General features: G+C 35.9%; 1 protein-coding gene across 2 annotated transcripts in view; it reads right to left on the reverse strand.

The window, feature by feature from the left end:
- Nucleotides 1-24,944, reverse strand: part of Edil3 (EGF like repeats and discoidin domains 3) — a 513,587-nt gene that overhangs the window by 376,490 nt on the left and 112,153 nt on the right. For both annotated transcript variants that reach the window (XM_052159696.1, XM_052159695.1), the window contains exon 2: nucleotides 7,644-7,772. In XM_052159696.1, the coding sequence (XP_052015656.1) occupies nucleotides 7,644-7,772 (129 nt within the window). The remainder of the gene's footprint in view (nucleotides 1-7,643; nucleotides 7,773-24,944) is intronic.

Below are 24,944 nucleotides of genomic sequence, written 5' to 3' on the forward strand. Positions count from 1 at the left end.
TCATACAAACACATGAATAATTCATTGGTCAATTATAAAAATGATAAAGAGCCACTCAACTAACTAACACAACTATGATATATACACACATTATCAAATCAAAAATTGCAATTATCTGCTAAGTAGAATAAAGTTCAGTGGTATATACATGCCATTTGTCCTCAATGTACATAATGTATCCATCCTTAATTAACATAAAACAATTTCAGAACAAAAGGCAGTCCTGTAGATTATAAGTACAAAATGTTCTCATAGCTTATTTTATATTTTATTATTAATTAAATCTTTGCTGATAAGTGGGTTTTTTTTTCAACTGGAGAACAACAGCTTTCAGCAATCAGTAAAAATGATGTACATTGATGGTCTACTTTGGTTTTTCTATCATTTTTCTATCATTGAACACATAATTTCTAGAGCTTGCTATTTATACACATATAGTGTTATAACCAAATTAGAAACTTTTTTTTTTTTTTTTTTTTTTAGTTTTTGGAGCCAGGGTTTCTCTACGTAGCTCCAGCTGCCCTGGAATTCACTCTGCAGACCAGGCTGGCCTTGAACTCAGAAATCTGCCTACCTCTGCCTCCCAAGTGCTGGGATTAAAGGTGTTTGCCACCACCTCCCTGCCAAATTAATATAAGTAAGTGAAGGTGTTCATAGTTATGGGCATTTATAGAAATGTAAAACAAAATTATTCTTTTGTAGTATGCATGCTAAAAAATAAAAAATTATTTTATATGTTGTCTAACTGATCATTCCTATTTGTTTATGCAAGTATGCATCTAAATTATTGCTTTTAGAAAAGCAAATAAATATCATAAAGATAACTCTCTTACGCTCAAGTTGACTGGAAAATCTGTATGATCATTACACAAAGTTATCAGCATTGTGTAAAACTGTTTTAGAGCATGAGAAACTTTCATTATGATAATTTCATATAAGATAGATTCAAATTTCTTGGTCCAAGAAATAATATTACAAATATTTGTATACATATTTATATGTACACATATAAACAAACAAAATTTATAAAACCTTCATTTGGTAATCAGGTTTTAGAAATCTAAAAATAGTGTCAAAGGCCAGCAGGTCTACCTAAAGCTTGTTATCATTCTAGAATTTCATTCATAAGCAGAACTTTTTCCAGTAGTCTGACTGTACATTGTTCCATATTCTGGCACCAGTCCCTTTCAAACAGGGCAAATATGGCTAATCACATGACATCAGATTCATATTCAGCTTGTAATTAGTTTCAATTTGCAGAGCAATCTTCATGTTTCAAGGATAAAGAGCCATTTTTGTTTCATAATGATGTAGGGACAATGAAAAAGATTAGAAATGATGAGCTTAGAGAGTAAGAAATAAAACAGAATCTTAATCTATGTTAGAAAAAGAAACTCTTAATCTATGTTAGAAAAAGAATACCAGTTACAAACTGAAAATAGGTTTGCCTGGGAAAGAGTAAGGTAGGCGACTTAAAAGCTGTCATGTGTCTTCCTCTAATTATTAGAAATGAGAAGCCTGTTTCAATGCCAATCTGTGTGTTGTGATGCAGAGGGAGAACATATCATGATGTGTTCCTATGAACTGATCCCAGTAAAATACTTTGTAAAGAAATTCTTTTTTCCAAAATGTTGCTAGATCTCCAAATGTGATAGTTTTACAGTGGTCCATTCACGTTCATTATTAACACTTATTTCTCTAACCTATTTCATAGCTTGTTTATAGTAAACAGCAACTGTCCATCCTAAGTAGTGCTCTGTTTTGCTACACCATCCCTTTGATCAGAAAAATCATCCCTGTGTTCCAATTCTGCTTTCATCTACCATCCTCAATTCCCATTTCTATTTATCTTGATCCTTATTTCAGAAGTTCTCTTAAGTTTTATATTAAATGCTAACTTCTCAGTCTCTCCAACACCCTTTTAAATTCCTTAGATCTTTGAAGACAAAGCCTATATTTAAAAGCCATATGCTCTGTGCACATAGTTGATGTTCAAATATTTGATGAATGAATGAATAATAAATAATATATTGAGAAATATTTGCTTTAGTAATTGAAAAAATTCTACTAATTGGTAAGGACAGACACTTCAATCTGTGTATATTTTAATAACCATATGCACAATTATTATGTCCAAATCTATGCTTGGCATATTAAAATATGTTTAGCTAATTCCTTAAATTTTATATGTGGCATGCTGAATTTACATTTTACCTACATTTTTATTTGTACACAATTGTTAGTATGTCAGAAAATGGTACTCTGGTGATTAAGAGCACTTAAGTGTTCTTTGAGAAGTCCACAGCACCAACGCTAGACAGTTTACACCTAGCTGTACCTCCAGTCTCAGGTGATTTGAACTATTTCCTCTTTTGGACTATACAGGTCCCTACACTCACATGTGTACACATCCCTCATATCCATGTTGCAATGATAGAAACAAAAAATGGTACAAAAATATTTTATAAAGAAAATAAAAATAATAGTTTTGTTTTTACCCTTTCCCAAGTAAACAATGAATCCACTGTAGAAATTGTCCACTGTATCCTGTAAATTATGAGAGCTTCTTCCCCATTAATCCTTGGTTTCTGCTAAGCTATTGGTTATCCACTCAAGAATGTTATTCTTGTTAGATTAACTGTATCACTGTCAGGCTGCTCTCCTGCTACAGTTGCTGTATTTATCCTCATACCCCAGCAACATAATCTTCACTATGTATCAATAACCTCTGTTGGTTTTGGTAGGAAATTGTTTGTGACTTTTTTTTCAATAATTTATTTTTTTATTCACTTTATATCCTGATGAGAGCCCCTTCTTTTCTCCACCCCCAACCTAGCAAATTCCTCTTCCCACTGATTCCTCACCTTTTCAGAGAGGTGGCAGCCCCCTTTGGGTACCACCTTACTCTGGGAAGTTTAGTTCTAGCAGTACTAGGCTCATCCTCTCCCACTGAGTCCTACCTAACCAGGTAGTCCACGTGAGAGAAAGAGAACAGAGCCCTGTTAGTATCTTCTGATCTCTTGGTTTCCAACATATAGGGTCTTCTGTCTAGAATAAGTTTTGCTGCTCATCTTCTAGGATAGATCTATTTTATAGTTATTTATAGTTATAGTTAGTATATGTTACAGTTTTCATTGCTCCATAAATTCTCTGACATTTACTTATAACAGGGCTCTCATGTGTAGCTTCATGTATTTACACTAGTATTTGTATTTATTACCTATTTATATATAGTTATGATCATTTATCATTAAGTTATCTCATTTCCCTAAAATTAGATAGCAATTCCTGTGAGTTTAACTTTCATCTCCATTATTAATTACTAAGTGTCTGACTATAAATGAAAGATAATTAAGACTTTGTTATTGATTGATTGGTTATTTGATTTCTGTGGCTGTAATGCTGATATTTCTTGAAGAAGATCTGAGCTATATCCATGGCCATAAAAAGTATGGTTTTTTCTTAAAATATCAATTATTTGATAAATTCCTTTTGATTATATCAATATATTATATGGCTGTGATTACATTTGTTCCAATCAATAGTAGTCAGAGTTGTAATACACAAATTAGATATTTTAAGACATACCAAAATTTCCATGAATAAACTACACTATTCTTTATCAATAGAAATTTTCTTTAAATATATAATATGTAAACACTCAGCTCCCCATTGTTCTCTAGGAAATGTGAGCCATTTATTGACTTGGAAGAAATGTGGTCATAGTCACATGGACTTCTGTCAACAAGTTCTCATGGGAGCCAAGAAGCCAAGGTCCATCTATGCAAGGTAAAGTTCTTTTGACAGATGTTGTCTTCAAATTCAAGGTATGATGTGAGAGGTTTTGCTTTGTTGCAAGAGAGACTTTCCTACTACTCTCTGCAGGTTTCTTAATATCTTGAAGAGGTTGAATAGGTATGTATGTAAAAATCTAAGTGTATGAGGTGAGGAGAATGAGAGCAAAAGAGAGTGAGCAAGTGGATGAGAGAGTTATTTAAAATGAAGTTCAGAAGAAAGCATGATACCTAGTGACTGGATTTCCAAGCCTGAGAGAGTTATTCTTGCTGCTTAGTCATACCTGAGAAATGTAAGGGATAGGAAGACTGAGAGCAAAAGTGGGGACGTGTTCTAAGTTTGACACTAGAGGTTTTATTAATGGGAAAAAATAAAAGCATGAAATTGGAAGAGAAGATCTTTTGACTTGAGTAGAATGGAGAACTTCAAATGTGGCTATAGCAAAGCACTAAGGTCTGAGACAAAAGCATGGCAGAGTTTTCTTAAATATATGTTTGAAATAACCTCTGGCAGACTATAGAATCAATGGGGTAAATATAATTTATAAACTTTGCCCCTTTTTGTTCTTCCCACCTGACCCTGACATATACCATCTCACCCTCATTCAAATAATAGCCTCCTTTTTCATTGTTATTAAAAGCATATGCATGCAAGAATATACATATGTGTTTCTAAATACAATCTTCTCTGTTTGAAATGTTACCTGTATGTATGTTTTCAAAGTTTAATTTTAGCAATGGACAAGTATTTGTTGTCCTGGGGGGAAAAAACCCTTTCCTGCTAATAGCTCTTTTGCTAATGCTAATCACCATTACCTATAAGTGAACTTTGTATGTTAGAAGACTCATGGACTCTTCAAAAGTTTTGTACACACCTTTGAGTAAGTTCATTTTCTTATCTTGTGGAATGAGAATAGATTTAAACTTTTATATAATTGTACAATATAAGTTATTCAATAAGAATACGAAAATAGATGTCTGTATCTAAATAAAATATTAATGTGTAAGTAAAAATATAGTGATGTTCATAGCTCTATGTCTTTTATGTAATTGTCTTAAATGCTCATGTCTATAGTGTTGCTTATTTATATATAAAATCTCATTGCTACTTATGGTTTCTTCACTCTTTTTACCTAATTTGGAGAAACAGTGACTATGAAAAGACAGAGAAAGGGTTTTAATGATTCTAATATCTGGTTTCTGCATTTTAAAAATAGGGTCAATGCTAAAGTAGGAAAGATACTTAAAAAAACTACTGAGTAGTATTTTTACTCAATATACATTCAGTATTTAATTAATGCATGCTAGAATATTCAGACTTGAGAAAAAAAGATTCAGAAAAGAAAATAATGTGCTTCTCTTATGAAAGTATCTAATCTGAAAATGATTATTTTACCCTAATTTCTGACTTTTTAATTCAAAATATATGAAAGGGCTGGAGAGATCATTCCGTTGAATAGAGTGCTCGATGTGGAAGCATTACTACCCGAGGGTGCACCTCAAGCATTCACATACAAAACGAGGAGTAGCCTCATGTGCTGACAGATTCATTGAACAGGGGAGATGGAAGGGTTGCTGAGGCTTGCTGCCTGTCAGTCTCCCTGAAAAGGCACAGACTCGCGAACTTCACGCCTGGACTGAAGGTGATGATGTGGAGAGCAGGAGGACGCGAGTATCTTCCTTTGTCCTCCAACTGTATGTTGTTCTATCACATGTGCGTATAGCATGTACACACACACATACATACACAGCTTATTTTATAAATCAGGTATGTTAGGTAACAATCAAAAAGCATTTTAACTTGCTACATTTAAGTTTTATGGCCCTTTGTCATTATTTTGATACTAGAATTACTATAATATCTCTGCTAAGCTACATTGTGGGACTGAAATAAAAATAAATGTTTTTCAAGAATTGCTATATATACCTTACAGAAGGGTATGGTTGTATGAAACATTATACCAAATATAGTTTAAAATATTGTAGTTTAACTACCAAATATCTAATTATTGTTAAGTGTTTTAGTTTTATAACAATAAACCTGGGGAAAATTTAATTCCATAAGCATCTAATGCTGCAGCATTAATGAACAGTACATTGTGATTGCTTTCTTATACTACTTTCCTTGCAAAATGTAGGATATTGAACGTATAATTAAAATAGGCCATAATTAAAAAATATTTATATTTATCTCTGATTTAGAGCTTGCCTTTCAAGTTTTTTTCCAAAAACATTATATACTACTAAGGAACTATGAATTTGATATTGGTAGAATTAAAATAATGATACTAAAATTAAATTAGATTCCAATATTCTTGATAGAATTACTTACAGCTATAATTTTCTTTGGTACTTTAGATATCTGGATGTATGACTCTTAAATTAAATTCTAAAATGCTTCTGTAAATATCCACAGATGAATTCAGAGTGATTGCACAAGTTTTATAACTATAGAATAATGTCAAGCTCCCTAAAATATTCCTGACTTTAAAAGCTTTAAAAGAGATTTATCTATGACATGAATTAAATTGACAAAATAAGCAATAGTATAAATCAAATTTTTCAGATATAATCATGCTAGTGTAGCATGAAAATATAAGAACATGTTAAAAAACAATACAGGAAATTCTATAATTGGTGTCCAAGTGTAGTAAATTAATGGTTTTTGTTGAGTGATTCTTCTGTCATTTAGTTAATAGTTATGGGCCTTTACTGAAAACAGCTTCAAGGTCAGATGTAATAATAGGTAACAAAAACTCATCACTGGCCATGTAAGCTTATAATTTTCATTTTTCCAAACTGTTAACCAAAACCCACTAAAGTGTTCAGTTTTCTAGCAATTATGAAGACAGACAAAATTTTATTATTGGATTTCATATTTAATAAACATAGACCATTTTGGACACTTTTTCGCACTGCTATAAAAATCATTTTTTCACATCTAATCATCGTGTTGCTTTAATTCAGAGAAAAATTCTGCACAGAAGTATATACACAGTGGTTTTAAAAATATTTTTAAATTCTTTGAGAACATTCTACACTTCATTTTCATCAAATTCACCCATTGATTCCTTCCAGATATATTCCCAACTATCTTCTATCCAATTTCTTGTCCTTTCCTTTTTAAAATTAACAAGCCATCTACTCCAATTTGTGCTGTATATATACATCAGGGTGTGGCACTATCCACTGAACTGTGGTCAACCTTTTAGAAACCCTGAAAATATACCCATGTTATTGTTGTGTAACTGTTTGGAAACTAGAAATATTTCAAAGTCCTATAGTAATGACATTTTTTACAAATTAAAATGTGATTTTGAAAGTAATCAGTGACACAAATCAGTTTTTGAAGAAAAATTTTGAAAAGGTTTTAGGTGAAGGATTGTAGTTGGAATACTGCATATTATTCATAATCTTAAAATGTGTTCTATACTTATATTCATAGAAAAATAATTTAGAAGATTTATAAAATACTAATACATAATATTAATTCATTGAAAAGACCTATTAGGTTTACAGTAATGATTTTACCCGAGTCAACTTAAAATTATCTCCATTATTTGTATAAAAAATAATTTTCATTTACATCAGAGGCATAGAGAATTTATTGTGTTCATTTTTTTGTCAATTATACTTACAATCACTAAACTAGGAACAATGCCGTATTTAAGAATATCACCAATAAAAATATGATTAAAAGACAAGTTAAAAACAAAAAAATTGATAGTTATATAGCTAAGCAAGTTCAATAAAATCTTAAAAATATCTTCATCATACAAGAGTCATATCTGCAAACCATTCACAAAGGCAAAAGCGATGAATATGGAGATGCTTAAGTCTTGCACTTACCAACCTCCACAACACTAGAGCAGTTTGGATCTGTGAAGCCCTCTGGACACTCACAGGAAAAGGAATCATCAGCCAATCCAGACAGACAGATGCCACCATTTTCACAGGGATTGGGGTTGCAAATGTCACCTGAGAAAAGAGTCAGAATGTGAATTTTTTATATCTGTCTTAGGACTGAAATATCAGTTCATTTGGTTGGTTTACAGGATGACTCCACAAAATCAGGATAGTTGTGTTTCTTTAGTTAGTTCAATAAATGTTTTCTTTACAGCTATGTTTTCCATTGTAACTTCTTGGGTACTTTCTCTAATATCCTGGGATATATTTTCCAATGCTTAGAATCTGAAATTGACATGTGTATTCACATTAGCAACAGGATGTTAATAGACTTGATGGCAACAAAGGACAATAACATATTGGATTTCTATTGCTCTTTTTAAACTTACTCAGTTTGAATGTATTCAAACAAATGTACTTCTTGAACTTCCTGAACTGAGAGATGCTTTGAAAATCCAGAGAAAACCTGCAACCAAGTAAGCTGCACCAAAACAAACGTGGTCGGTACTGTGGCTTTATCTCTGCTGTTGCACAATAGATAGAATTCTCTATTCTAAAAATGGATATAGGCTAGCAAAATGGCCACCAATGTGGAACAGAGAATGACAATTGGTGAAGTTGTCACCTGTATTAACTTGTAAGACTGAAAGTGTATGTGATAACATTTTGGGTAGGAGTAATGAGGTTTAGACAGACTGTTAAACTGTCAATTTGCTCAATATCTGCACATAGCAAGGTACTACAAGAAAAACACATTTCAAAGAGATTTGAAATCTTATTTGGAGCATGAAAGGCCCTCCTAGAAAATTAATCAAAAAAAATCCCGAGATTTTTACTTGAGCAGGCTGACATATCCAAAGTAGCAATGCTGATTCTATGTCAAAGGAATATCTTTTATGCAAACCCCTGTGTGGAGGAACATGAATTATTATAGAAACTGGAGTTGAGTTAGATTCATCAGACTATGTCTCAGACTTCATCGATAATCTCAGTGCTTCTGGGACCTTTACCAGTTAAGATGCTGCCTCCAAGGCTAAAATGAATGGGGAAGGAAAGTGAGGATGACTAAAGAAATTGGGAGGATGAATAATCACCATCAACTTTAGCATTATACATACAATGGGTACATAAAAACATGCCTCTGGTGTGGATTCAGGTTCCCAGAAGAAAGATAAACAACACTGTTATCTGATAAATCCAAAGAATATTAGTGTGGACAGTCACTTAAATAATTTTGCAGTGTCCAACATAATTCCATGTATTTCCAGCACTATCCCAAAAAGGAGGATGACTTGCACAGGCAACCCATGTCAATAGGGGCAAGGCAAACTGAAGATATTTATATCCTCTTGTTTGTATTGACAAAAAGCAGTGTCTGGGAGAGAGTCAGAGCATGAAAAATATTCTAGAGGCTTATAATTACATATTCACTTAAAATTAAGAAAATCTTATTCTGATATCCTTCTTTCTGACAACTGAGACCCCCTGCAGCACACACACACACTGATCTTCTTTCATAGCACACACATAGTACACAATATAAATACTGATGTTGGTAGACAGAATCAGAACTACATAGGTTGGCAGTTCTTGTTCCTTTGCTCTTCCAGGAATTTTGGAGTTTTGCTTAAGAAACCATTCTTAGAAACTGGGGAGCTGGAGCTGTGAATGAAGTTCTTGTAAGTGTGAAGAACTAGGGTTCAATACCATCATCCATGTCAAAGCTGTACTAGACTTCATCAACAGTCCCAGTGCTTCTCATTTCAGATTGGAAGGAGATCCAGACAAATCTCCAGAAGCACAAAGGACAGCAACACCACTGTGCACATGACTGTTACTAATAAGGAGCTTTGCCTCCAACAAGGTTGAGAGTGAAGGCCATACCAGAGGATATCCTCTCACCAACACATAATTATTATGTGACTCTTATGACACAAATGCACCTACACTCGCATGTATATCATATGCAATAAAACCTTGCTTGGCACCTATACTGCCCTTTCCAGATTATAATATTAAATATGCTATACATTTTTATCATATATGTGTATCAGTAATATAATGCTTCTGTGGTTAAAATGAGAAAGATCTGCCTACTTCTTGTCCCATGCATAGGAACTCATTGTTATTTAGGGGATGTTTGCTGCTGTTATTTCTCTTGCTAAATTTTTGTTCTTTTTTGATTATGGCTTAACTTTCTCAAGGTTACTATTGCTGTGTTGAAACTTCATGACCAACTTGGGTGGGGGGGGTAGTCTTTATTTGGCTTACACTTCCATAACACTTTTCATCATTGAAGGAACTCAATGATCATCAGGTCATTGGACAGGACCTCAAACACAACAGAAACATGGAGTCAGGAGCTAAGAAAGAGGCTATGGTGAGATGCTGCAAAATGGCTTGCTCCTTGTGGCCTGTTCAACCTGTTTTCTTATAGAACTATAACTACCAGCCCAGGGGTGGCTCCACCCACAATGGTCTGGACCCTTCCACATCACTCAGTAATTAATAAAATGCTCCAGAGGCTTGAATACAGCCTGGTGATATAGAGGATACTTTTTTTTTCCAATTGAGAATCCCTCCTTTCTGATCATTCTAGTTTGTGTCAACTTGACTGATAATTGATAAAATTTTCCAACACATGCCTACTAATTCCTAATAAATTAAAGTCTGTAAATGATTTAGGTGACATAAAACTTCATGTATTTAATGAACACAACCTGGTGGAATCACAACTTAATTAGACTGATGATTACATACACACATATTTACCAAATTTTACATCTACTACATTAGCATTTTGTAAAGTTAATATTTGCAATTTAGGTTTTATGTACTTGCACTCTTTCTGATATTTTTTTGCATAATTTTTATCCTATGAACATAATGTCAGACTTAATCTTTAGCCTATGAACATAATCTTTAGCCTATGAACAAAATGTCAGACAAGTGTTCTACTACTGAGCTTCAATCTCAAACCTAAGATAATAACATATTGTTAAGTTTTTTCTATATTTTGTATCTTATTCACCACATTAAAATTTGCACAACATCATTTAAAGGAGTTGAAATGACATACAAGTACTTCAACATGCAATAAGTCAAAATGTCATTGTAACAAAAAAGGTTTCTGCATGATATTTAGAGTTCATAACAGTATGCCTAAGCAGTCAGTTTTAAAATATAGTGTAATGCATTTGGTTTTAAAGGAAGTATTGTATATGAGAGGTTTACAGAACATCTCAAATAAATATGTCTGGTAAAAAGTCAGGTATTGAACTGAAGGGTTTCCCCTTCAAAATGAATTATTAAATGTCAGTGAGTATTTAAGGGCAGAGATAGAACAGCACATGGAAAATGAGAGATCCTTCAGCCCATAAGTAAATATTATAGCAGACAAAGAATTCTTTTGAAAAAATATAAAAAGTGGTAGGTAATCTTCAGTATAAATATTCACTTGTATTAAGTGAAATCTAATGTCAAAAGCAGCCAGAGGTTAGCTAAAGTCTCCCAGTATTAGATGAGAAATCTGAGCTGCACAAAGCACAGACAACAGGAGAGAGAGGGAGGGAGTAGAAGAGAGAGAGGGAGAGAGAGAGAGAGACACAGACAGACATACAGAGAGACAGAGAGACAGAGACAGAGACAGAGACAGAGACAGAGGAGAGAGGAGAGGGGAGAGGAAAGAGAGAGAAAGAGAGAGGTGAGAGAGAGAGGGGAGGGTAGAGGAAGAGGAGAGGGGAGAGAGGAGAGGGGAGAGAGGAGAGAGAAAGAGAGAGGGAGGTGAGAGGGAGAGAGAGAGCATGAGAACTAATATGGATATGAATCTGTTTTTGCCATACCCAATTAAAACAGCATTCTTGTTGTAGCTATGTTGACCAAGATATAGATATTAAAAGAAAGTTAAGAGTACCAAGTTTAGCTAGCTGAGATATGCCTCTGTGGTAGAGTATGTGTCTGGCAGGCTGAACGTACTGTACTCAATATCTAAAAACAGGAGATGAAAAAGATGATTAAAATGTTTACAAGGAAGTAATGAGTACACACTAAATAATTTTGCTAAAATTACAAACATAAAAATATAATGTCCCAACACTATTGCTGATGCCAAGAAGCACTTGGTGAACAGAGCCTGGTATGACTGTTGCCTGAGAGGTTCTATCAGCATCTGACCAATACAGATGCAGATACTCAGAGTCAATCATTGGACTGAGCCTGGGGACACCAATGGAAGAGATAGAGTTCACCAATGGACTGAAGGAACTGAAAGAGATTGCAATCCCATAGGAACAACAATATAATCTAAGCAACCCAGAGATCCCAGAGGCTAAACCACCAATCAAAAAGTAAACATGAAGGGATTCATGGCTTCAGTTATGTATGTAGCAGAGGATGGTCTTATCTGACATCAATGGGAGGGGAAGACCTTAGTCCTCTGGAGTCTAGATATAGGGAGATAATAGAGTGGTGAGGCAGGAGTGGGTGAGTGGGTGGAGGAGCACCCTTGTAGAAACAAAGATTAAGGGAGATGGGAGGATGGGATTGGGGTTCATGGAGGGGTAACTGGGAAGGGTAATATCCTTTGAAATGTAAACAAATAAAATGAACAATAAAAAATGTAATGCCTAGGAAGGATGAGCTGACGAAAACATAAAGCAAAGAAAGAAAGCCTTCCTCTTGCAATGTATGCCTTACACCTACCTGTGCAGAGGTACATTGAAATGGGTAGATATCGAGGACATTAGCCCTCTGCCGGATGTAGGGTTGGTGAAGATCTTTTCCCAATTTGTTGGTTGCTGATTTGTCCCTTTGATGGTGTCCTTCGCCTTACAGATACTTTGTAATTTTATGAGGTCCCATTTGTCAATTCTTGATCTTAGAGCATACGCTATTGGTGTTCTGTTCAGGAATTTTCTCCCTGTGCCCATGTCCTCAAGGGTCTTCCCCAGTTTCTTTTCTATTAGCTTCAGAGTGTCTGGCTTTAAGTTAGACCCCAGAAAAACCAAATAACCCTATTAAAAAATGGGGTACAGAACTAAAAAAAGAATTTTTACCTGAAAAACTTTGAATGGCTGACAAGCATCTTAAAAAATGCTCAACTTCATTAGTCATTAGGGAAATGCAAATCAAAACAACCCTAAGATTTCATCTTACACCAGTCAGAATGGCTAAGATTAAAAATTCAGGAGACAGCAGGTGTTGGCGAGGATGTGGAGAAAGAAGAACACTCCTCCACTGCTGGTGGGGTTGCAAATTGGTACAACCACTCTGGAAATCAGTCTGGTGGTCCTCAGAAAACTGGGCACATCACTTCCGGAAGATCCTGCTATACCACTCCTGGGCATATACCCAGAGGATTCCCCAGCATGTAATAAGGATACATGCTCTACTATGTTCATAGCAGCCCTATTTATAATTGCCAGATGCTGGAAAGAACCCAGGTATCCCTCAATGGAAGAATGGATACAAAAAATGTGGTATATCTACACAATGGAGTACTATTCAGCCATTAAAAACAATGAATTCATGAAATTCTTAGGCAAATGGATGGAGCTGGAGAACATCATACTAAGTGAGGTAACCCAGTTTCAAAAGATCAATCATAGTATGCACTCACTAATAAGTGGATATTAGCCTAGAAAATTGGAATACCCAAAACATAATCCACACATAAAATGATGTCCAAGAAGAACGGAGGAGTGGCCCTGGTTCTGGAAAGACTCAGTGTAGCAGTATAGGGCAAAACCAGAACAAGGAAGTGGGAAGTGGTGGATGGGGAACAAGGTGAGGGAAGAGGGCTTATGGGACTTTTGGGAAGTGGGGGGCCAGAAAAGGGGAAATCATTTGAAATGTAAATAAAAATATATCGAATAAAAAAAATTAAAAAATAAAGTCTAAAAAAAATAAAAGTAATAAAAAAAAGAAAAAAATCGAGGACTAACAGGGCAGCTATAGATATAGTCAGGAATAGCCACTTATGCAGTCACAGCAATGTTTGCTATAATACAGTAGAGAGTCCAAAAGCAAAACCTAAGCTGGTGGAATCCCTCTCACACAGGGACAGCTAGGAACTATTGATTTCACTATGAATAGTTATTGGTTTTGTGTAATTCAGAGCGAGTCCAAGGGGAGAATCCCACAAGTTCTGCATAGGAGGAGGCAAGCTCATAGCAATGTAAAAACATGTTGTTCCATGAAATTAGATTGGAAATTATATTACCCTGGGCACAATAACATTCATTCTCAAAAACGACCTGCTTTGCTGTCATGTTCATCAAAGCCATCCACCTTAGCCTGCTATTTTCTATATGTAGCTGTTATCAAGGTAATGATGTAGGTGTGAATTGACAATTTTAAGATAAATTCAATGTCCTGGATAAATTTCATGTCTAATTGACACGTCTGTCAAAACGGATTCTCTGCGATTCAAATTCATCTAGAGAAATAATCTAATTGAAGAGTAAAAATCCTACTTAATGCCTAATATGTCGTCGGAGTTTAAATAAATGATTTTCATCTACTTATTCATCCCCTTGGCTAATTAATCTTAAAATTATGATGGCAATTAGAACAAGAAGGCAGGCTCAATAAAGGAAAACAAAACAATACAGGTTATACAAACTCTGATTCACTATCATCAAGGCCTCTGCCATGGGTCTGCATGTTGCAGCCTATGTCGTGTGACACCTTGATGTTTCTTGGCTAGTGTGTCTCACCTGCTTTAGATTAGGACAGATGCGTTTAATTTTATTCTAACTATGTTTTATAGTTCCATCTGCAGTTTATGGAAGACTCAGGCAAATTAAGCCAGTGGTGCTGCTTTGCCTTTTGGCAATAGAAATAAGTAATTATTTTTCCCAGGGGCAGGACATCTTTGCAGGCAAAATTTAACTTAATGTTTGCCTGCATTTTCCAACCACTATAGAGTTTTGAAAGCACTGGAATAGTCTGCTTTGGCTCTAACTTTATTTTTCCCACCGAGCCTACCTGTTATTAGTTAATAATATCTTATTCTCTATTATTTTCTCCTCGCAACCCTTTATCCTTGAAACTTTGGAGAAACATTTTCAGGTACCTTAATTATCACCTCTTAGTTTGTAGAACAGTGCAAAACAAATAAGTACTGACAAGCCAACAAAGACCCCAAAATTTAGGACATGAAAATGTTATTTTCTTTGATATTGGTATATGCAAATGTGATACTACTAATTTATATAAAGAAGATTATATTATGGCAACATGGTGGGAACTGGCATGCAAGATGGCTAATTTGTTTCATTGACATTTAAGTTCTCCAATGGTTTATATGCTACATTTTCTTGATGAGTTTGTGTCTGTCTTCAGTTTGCACACCAGAGGAGCACTGACTCATCCATCATAGCTTCATTCGCCAGACACCACATTGAGATACCAGAGTGCAGCTGAGACGAAACACATAACATTCCCGTACTCTTTGAGTTTATACTATAGAGGAAATGAATAATGAAAGCCTCACAAAGAAACAAACAAGGTGTTGTTACTGTCAAAACAAATCCGGGAGGAAATCTACCTGATATGGAGTTCTGGAAATATAATTGATTATTCAGCATAGAGAGTCAAGTAAGGTGGTTATTTCAGGTAAAAAACTGAAAGATGAACAGGAAAGTGCTATGTTAAAAGAGAAAAAGACTTCAGAAAGATTGCACGTGATAACTCTCATGGTAAGCTCTGAAGCGATGAAAGCAAAGTAGTAAAAATAATTCAATTTATATACTACACAATACTTGATAGCCATTTAATAGTATCACAACAATTTTCATAGAAATATATAATTTGAAAGACTACATTCATATTCCCCTATGTACAGGATAATAAATATAGTGTTTTGGTTTATATATCTTAAACATCTAAAATGTTCTTATTTTACATGCGATGTCATGTATTTATGTATTTATATTACTTTACTAATGTATTTGCATAATGATACTAATGTGTTTTCATGTTTTCAGAATAGTATAAATACATTAGGAATTTATATAGAAAAATAAATGGGTTTTTGTCTTATCTTTCTACTAGATGTGCTAGGAAACAGTAGTCTATACCTTCAATGTTATTTCCAGGCTCTCTTGATCTTGACAAACACAATTGAACACAGACATAAAACTAAAAATAAGAAACTAATATGTTACCAAGAATGTTACCTCAAGAACATGACTTATTACTTAATCACTTCAGTGTCTCTGCATGGTAATTGTGCAGGGTGCTACCACTCATATTTAATTGTGGGAAAGCAGAACACAGGGAGTGCTTGGACTGACGTTCTCCAACACAACGATGAGGGCCCTGCACTGCTGTGCCAGATTCGATTTATTGCTCTCCCACTGAACATGGCAGCCAAAATACTACTTTACTAAGGAACTGAAAGAAAGCAAAATCTTTGCTTTCAATTGCACAAGTCACAATTTTGAAACAGCTATAAATTAAGGACATAAAATAACTAGCCAAATCTAGTATACAAATGAGCAATAACTCTAGTTAAAAGGAGATAAAGCTCATGAGAATTTGCATACTCAAACTGGCAAACCTTACAGAAAATGTTAGCACTCTCTTGATATATTTTCTATGAAACCATGGAACAATATATGTCTCCTTTTAAATTGACAAGAGCCTTTTTTACGTTGTTACCCTTTGGGAAAGCGTTCGTATTATATATTCTAATGAGTTAAATGAATAGGATTCAATTTTAAAACTTTCTTTCTCATACCAAAGATTATGACGGGTCACTGTATATTTCAAAGCCTTTTTTAAAAAAGTTATGAATTGTCTCTTCAACGAGGAGGAAAACATATACCAAGGTAATTTAAAAACTCATATATAGCCTTGAATATTACTATAACACATACACATATACATGTGTGTGTTTTAGTGTGTGTGTGTGCGTGTGTGTGTGTGTGTGATAAAATATAGTTACCCCATCCAAAGAGCTGAAGGGATTTGCAGCCCCATAGGAGGAACAACAATATGAACCAGTACCCCCAGAATTCTCAGGAACTTAGCCACCAACCAGAGTACACAGGGAGCAACCCATGTCTCCAGCCACATATGACTTTGTCAGACATGAATGAGAGGAGAGGCCATTGGACCAGTGAAGGTTCATTTCCCCAGTGTAGGGAATGCCAGGTCAGGGAAGCAGGAGTGCATGGGTTGGTGAGCAGAGGCAGGGAGGATGGGATAGGGGTTTTGGAGAGGAAATGTGAAAAGGGGATAACATTTGAAATGTAACTAAAGAAAATATCTAATAAAAAATATAGTTACCCATACTAGAATGGTGATTACCCTGTTAAATGCTAGAGGCCAAAAAGTAAAAATCTCAGTTTTATAAATAGGTTGTGTTTTGTGGAGTTTTGGGACAGTGAGATCCTCAAGCTTTACAAATTATTGACAATGCTATTTGTGACTTTCTGAAACCTGTGGGTAAAATGCTATCACTGAAGATATCATATACTTACACCATATTAAAGTGACACATTATGCAGGCACTCACTTGGAAACTTTATCTGTTTTCTAAGGACTTGAAAATTTTGTTTGTCATTGGTGGAAAAACTATAATCATCTCTTTTCTCTAAATATATTCTCTAAATATAAAGCTGAAATATAAAGCTGAAATCGTTGGCCTGTTAAGATATGCCTAACCATGACAGGAATGTCATGGGAGTAAGCAACAACTTTCTGATTGAATTTAAATACTATTCCACAAGATGAACCTCTTACCTGGTACCATTGACTGGTCAGGAAATTATGGCAAAACAGGTCACAAACCCGAGGAGAGAACCTATTATTCTTGTTCTGCTAAATGGGCATAGTATTAAATTGGTTCCTAATGGCTTACAATTACACCCATAGATAAATGTGTCTCTTGAACCTCATCATAGAAGTTTCGTAGCAGATGGCGATTAACACAAGACCCACATCCTGTCAAGGTGTAAAGAATAGGTGACAACAGAATTCACAGCCCTTATTGAGACATTCTTATCACATTTCCTGTTCCCAATGATTAATGTTCATTGCAGAAAGGGGAAGAAAGAGTTGGAGTTGGTAGATATTTATAAGCAAATAGTATCATTTGGATACCACGGGGCAGCTGCACATATCAAACTTCAGCAGTTATTAAAGTATGAGCAGGACCTCAGGAAGCTCAATCCAGACCAAAAAAAAAAAAAAAAAAGCCCACCATAGGCTGGTGAGTTATGGAAGAAGGTGCAAATCTATCTGTGGAGCTCTCACCATTTGGTAACTGCATGGACAGGGAATGTCAATTTCCTTTAAGCGTGTTTCCCTGGACCTGCTAGGCTCTCAGAGTCTGAACCAGCAACCAAAGAACATATATTGGCTGGACCTAGGCCTCCCTACACAAATGGAGCAAATGTGCAGCTTGATCTTCATGTGGGTCCTGGACGACAGGAGCTGGGACTAAACCAGAAGCTGTTCCCTGTCAATGGGATATGTTCTTCAAGCTGGTCTGTCTTGTCTGGGCTCAGTGGGAGAGGAAATGCCTAACCCTGCAGAGACTTTTTGTGCCAGGATAGGAGGATACCCAGGGAACTCCACACACTCAGCAGAGAAGGAAGAGGGAGGAAGATTTTGCGAGGGGTGACTGGAAGGTGTATAGTGAGTAGGATATAAAGTGAATAAGTAAAATATAAAATTCAATAAAACTTAAAAATATATTCTTTGTTATGCTGACCATAGAACAGGGAAAGCTATTCATTCAAGAATAAATGGGCAGTACACATTGGATTTTGTAGGTTAACAAAAAAAGAAGAAAAGAAAAGAAAAAAAGAAAACATATATTTCAGTAGGTCAGGAACAGGGAATCTGGAAGGAGTTGGGGGAGAGAATAAATTTAATCAAAACACATTGAGCAAAATTTTTCAAAAATCAATACAAAAGACAGCCTTAAAAATAATGTGATCTGATTCTATGCTTTACTAATTTAAAAATAATTTATAGGCTCTTTGAGATAGACTAGAAATACCTGTCAGCAAGCCCAACAGCCTCAGTTCCATCTCCAGAACCTACACAGTGACCAGAGAGCACCAACTTCCCCAAGTTGTTCTCTGACCTCCACTAGCCCACCACAGTACATGCGAATGGATACATGTTCACATCAGCAAACAAGACACATATACCGTCAAAATAAACATGCCATTAAAAACAAATTCTATATAATATTCCATATGATGAGCAATTAAAATAGAATAAAAACTATTTAATATAGAAAGAAATCCTTCGGATATGTAGGAATAATAGGAAGTGGCATGGGGGCTGGTGAGATGGCTCAGCGGTTAAGAGCACTGACTGTTCTTCCGAAGGTCAGGAGTTCAAATCGCAGCAACCACATGGTGGCTTACAACCATCTTAATGAGATCTGATGCCCTCTTCTGGTGTGTCTGAAGACAGCTACAGTGTACTTACATATAATAAATAAATAGATCTAAAAAAAATAGATAGTGGCATTTCACTGACAAACATTTAACACCCTTATCATAAAAGGCCACCCAATTCCATACCTCAGTGACATCATGGTTCAAAATTATCACAGAAATCAGTGGAATTTCCTGTCTAATATCTGACCAAAGAAACCTTAGACACAGAAGCACTTAAACATACACTGATGCTAATCTAAAGCACTATGCTCAATGGAATCCAAAGGTTTTCCCTATTATATTAGGACACTTTTTCTTCTTCAAATTGTTTTCAAATACTAATAGCCTAGAGGACTGAAATTACCTAGAAGAAAATCAATAGTTGTTTGTTAACTATTTAAAATTGTATCTGATTTCATGAAGTGTCAGTCAATGCTTCCTGCATAAGTAGGTAGAAATATGTTTTCAGATTCCAACAAAGAGAATCCTTGATATATTTTGTGTTTTAAAGCACTCTAGAGAATCTCCTAACATAACAGAAGCTAGAATTTTTAGGACTGAATGGAACATTAAAGATGATCTAACCCAGTGGTTCTCAAACTTTGCTGTGTATTGGAAGCACAGGGGGAACTCCTCAAATGCCTGGTGGTCATTCCAATTAAGTAAGTGATACTAGGAGTGGGATCTCAGCTTCAATACTTTCATAGCTCATACAAGTACTGCAGTACATGGAAGAAGACAAAAGAAGGCAGAAAGAAACAGAGAAAACAATAAAAAGGAGGAAGGGGGGAAAGGTCCACAAAAACAGAAATTAGGCAGGATAACAGAAGAGACGTCACTTTTTAGCTTTCTTTGTTAAAGCCCTATAAGTTAGAAAATCATCTTTTCCAGTAAGTTATAAGCCAAATCATAAGTACAACATATGCTACATAATGAATATGGAGTGACTATAATTTATTATTAGCAGGTACTGTATTTGTGTAAACAAAGGATATACAATCCTAATGGCAACCAGATAATTTTTAATTTGACAATAAAATAAAATTACAAAGTATTTTTAATTCCTAACTATGCAGTTATTCAACTGACAGTCATTGTGTCAGCTGTTTGTGCCAATAAAAGTTACATATTTAGAGGCCCAGGAGAGAAATTATGTGTCCTCACAGTGTAGAAGTACATACATATAAGACGAGAGATGATTACCTGAGGTAGGTAGTGGGAACTCAGACATAGAAACCTGGAAGCCTGTGAAGAGTAAATGACCTCCAGCTAGAAACCATGTGGCCAAGAGTGGCACACAGTTCAGATTTGGTGGTTTTTCAATGACCTAGATAAAGAGAGTAGTATCAAGGAACTGGTGATTATGGATGCCACCTTTATAATTCAAATGGGAGTGTGGGCTGCATTCTCAAAGACTTGTAGCTGGCACTGCAGAGACCGACTGATATGCTTCAATTTGCAGTTCTCAATCTCAAGCCTTTCAGGCACAAGGAGGCATATGCTCAGCCCTGAAACAAAGAGTCTTCATTTTCCCCCCAGGTGTTTCACACATGCATTGCTGTACACTGTATGGAACATCATATTGTGATTGACAGAACATCTGGTGGGCCAGCTTCAACCTCATACTCTGCAATGTTGTGGCCCTTGTGTTCTATATGTCTGTTGGCTTCTTAGAAAAATGATCATGGGTAAAACTCAAATGAAAAAATCCACGTCATAAATTTGAGCAAAAGTTATTTACATTAAAATGACTTTAATAAAAGCTATTCAAATCACAGAGAAGTTGGTGGGAGTTGGAAATTGATTCTACGATGTAGGAATCTGGTAGTCCTTTGGTGCCAACAAGAAACACCTTTAGGCAAAGACAAGGTTACATATAATAATAGCGAAGGAAAAATCAGAGGAGTAGGAAGTGAGGAGGAAGAAAGCTTTCAGAGCACATGCAGGGCTGTTTTCCTTGAAGAGTGAGACAATGTAAAGAGAAGTTTGGGCTGGATGTCCATATGTTTGTAGATTCTGTGACATAAATTGAAAGAGTTCCCATCTGGTGTTTTCATGAGGTTGGCTGCTAAAAATGTAAGTGTAGAAAAAAAAGTTAACATTTACCTGAAGCGATTAGAGAACCATTTCTTGGAAAAGCAGGCAAAAACTGAGCTAGGGGAAGCAAGAAATTTCCCCTGAATTGAGAGACAGGACCTGGTACCAGCACGAGCCTGCTGCAAATGTGGCTGGAGGGGATCAGCTGGAGTGGGCACACACCACGAGAGTCAGTGCCAGGCGTGTGCTTTCACAGCACAGGTGAGGTATGGCTTGTGGAGCTTGGGATGATCATCATACCCAGTCAGCTCTATTGAAAGATAATACAGCAGGTGTGCTGTACAATAGCATATTTTTAAATTACATATCTAACCATTCTGTAAGCAACACAGCCCACTGAATTTTTCTCTCAACAACTGCTGCAGTTCTTCAGTTGATGGGAGAAGACGATTCAGAAGTTAGGCTGCTAGACTTCGGCTGATGTCTATAAATAATGCAGCACATCACAAAAGTTGTGCTCAGTTCATCGGTCGATCCCCTCATTCAACAAACCCACACTGATTTGTGAAAACAAGAACTCTGACACAGAAAATCCAGGGTCCTGTCCAGTGCTTGTCACACTGCTCCTTCTCATTCAGACATTAGATCATGAATTCTGCATTTCCTACCTGTGAATCTGCCTAGCCACAATGTAAGAATAACCTCTAAGGGAAAGCAAGCCTTACCCCTGCCAGTTAGCCTAATCAGTTATTGAGCATAGCAAATCAAAAGGAGGAACGGGACATTCTGTTCTGTCCTCCATTTTTTGCTTTATTAACTTTATTTTTGAGGCTAAGACAGGAAAATTACCCATGAAGACAGTGCACAGTGTTATCTTGTTTTATTTAGAATCTTATCTCAAAGTTCATAATTATAAGGCAGCATCAGGATGTCTTAATATCAATTACAGTAAATCAAAGCTGAAGGGGTACCTTGTGTTTCAAGTGCATCTCCAACCACTTATCGTTATGATGTTTAAAATGACAGTCTTTTGCTGCATAACACTGTAAGATGCAACAGCAGACCTGAGGGTAAATACTCATCTACCTGTCAATCAGAACAATGAATGCACTACAAAACCCCAAACCTGTCCTCTTCCAGTAAGTATACGCTTACCAAGAGGCATGTAGTCATAAGGAAAACAAACATGATCAGTAAATATCATATACAGATCTTAAATCTGTAAATAAAGAATGAATACATATTCATCTTTAAACTGTATTTTTACACAAAGATACTTCATAAAATAGATGGATCAACTCCAGTCCGATATGTGCTCAAATCTCATGGTTCCTTCTCTCCAGCTACGATCATTCATCCCAGAGAACAGGAAAGTTAATTTCCCCTACAGAGCACTTTCTGTTTGATATGCTTACTGATAATAACAGTACAAATGATCTTGCTACAGCTCTTAACAAGCATGGAGTCTGTTATTCTGATTAAAATCCTAAGTGATCAGCTTGCTTTCTAATACAAGAGAGCTTCTAAACAGAAAGACCTGTGAGCAATTAACTCAGCAGAGGGCAAAATCTGCTCCGTACTGCCCATCTCCTTTGGGAAACATGATAAGGTTATTGCTGCTAACACCCCAATTTGTATCTTTATAGGAAACAACCTGCTTGTAAGGAGGAAAGCAGAGAGCCCTTTCTTCAGGAATATCTGATGTATTAATGGACCTCCATCTAGAATATTAGTGCTTTTACCCTAAGTAGATCTAAGAAAGTCTGAAGAAGTGGGAGTTTATTACTCTTCTGGCCTTCCAAATAGCAAGGTGATTTGCTGAAAGCAAGCCATTAGGCAGAGAAATGAACAGTCCCAGAGACTGAATGCATGCAAAAGCCCAAGGCCTCCCTCATCTCCATAGTTCCCATATCAGGGTTTTCCAGCTCCTGATCTAAGCCTCTCTGTGTCCTTATTTCTGTGATGCCAAAAAGCTCTGAACCCGCGGTGACCAGAGGGAATGCTCTTCGCAGGTAGCAGCCCAAGCCTCCTAACTAGTTATCATTTTTTTTTCTCTGCAGCTGCTGAGGCTCTGTCCTCATTTGTCTTTTTATTTTCTCAAGGGCAGATTGCTTTTGAAGCAATGTTGTTAGTGACACTCAGAAAAGGAGTGATGAGTTCAAGTTAAAATCTTCTGAGTATAGGTCAGCAAATTTCCTAACTCTTCAAGCGGCTTCAGTCCCAAGTTTTGTTTAGATTTCTTTCAATAATAGTGTCTGGGCATATTACCAGTGCTGAGGGGCAAGTGCCCTATAACCAGGGGGCACATGTGCATAACTTCCCTGTCCCTTTCCTCACCCCAGTGATTCACAGTCATCCCTTGGCTGCGACAGACCTTTTACAAAAATGTTTTCCTTTTCTTTCTCCACTTGATGATTTTCAATTTTTTAATCTAAATATTTTATTTAGTGTTTATATATGCATATGTGTTTGGACACAATGTATTCAGGATTCCCTCTCCAGCATTTTCAGTATCCCACTTTTGATTTATATATTTAAAAACTAGCTTCTCCTAGTATTTACAAACTTAGAATTTTTAAAAATTATTTCTTTTATTATGTGATTATAATAAAATTTTATCATTGTTCCCCTTTCTTTCCTCTCTCTAAACCCTCTTCTATACCCTCCCCCATTTTTCAAAATTGTGGCCTCTTTTTCCATCATTTGTTATGTGCCCTTAAATAATTCTACTGTTATATAAACTATCCGATAGAACATTACATTATTTCAGAGCCATAGTAGTTAGTAGTTTCTGTGTTAATTGCATGCCAAATATTTTACTACTTCATACTTAGTATGATCAAATGATCCTTATCCCCTATCAATCCCCATGAGACACTCTGCTGATATCATTAACAAGAGTCGATTTACCTCCAACAACTTTAAATTTGCAGAATTTACCCGGTAGTTCATGCACAGGCAGTGTTGCTTAAGAAATATGGATCCTTGTGTGAATATACATTTTCCCTAGTCCTTCCACCATTCCGTCACCTTCTTCCTTTCCTCACAGAGCTCCATTTTCTGCAAGGTATTTTATTTTTGGCCTTTGGCCACTTGTTTAGCACTGCTACACGTTACCTGCCTTTTTCATCCTTTGTGAAGCCATGGCTTTCTGAATTAGTGCCTTATCATGTTCTGATTTCATTTTTGTTTTGTTAAAAGAATAGGGATTGTGGGTTTGAGGCTGTAGTGAACATCACTACTCTTAGTCCTGAGGTGGTGCTAGCACCAGTTTCAGACAGCAGCAAGGAAGATCCTGGAATAGAAGAGGTAAGAAACAAGTGCTATAATGCTGCTTTGATTACTTAGTCCGTAATTTTTTCATGTTAGACTAATTACTTCAAAGTTAGAGTATTATAAAATTTTTCCATCTGTTAATTCCCAACTAACTTAGAAAAGTTTGAGAATCTTGGAATGTAGGTAATCATTTAGAACAATAACAAAAATTCCTGGGACAATGTCTAGCCAGGACCACGTTCAATACAGCCCTGGGGAAGAGATGCCTGTTTGATACTAGAGAATGCTTACAAGCATTTGCTCTTGTTCAAAAATCTCCTGATGATACCAAACAGTATGTGACAATGACATTACATCAGTGCAGAAATAGATGCCCTAGGAACGCACGAGCACATGCTTCAGTATTAATGTAATGAAAGTGATTGCTCCCTTTTTAATGGTCCTATCAATGGTAGATGTACAGCAAGGAATAACTAAAACAGAGCTAGGGAAGTAATGAATGCCTTATGTATTGTACAATATAGGA

The sequence above is a fragment of the Apodemus sylvaticus genome, chromosome 16 (assembly GCF_947179515.1).
Source record: "Apodemus sylvaticus chromosome 16, mApoSyl1.1, whole genome shotgun sequence".
NCBI classification, from domain to species: Eukaryota; Metazoa; Chordata; class Mammalia; order Rodentia; family Muridae; genus Apodemus; species Apodemus sylvaticus.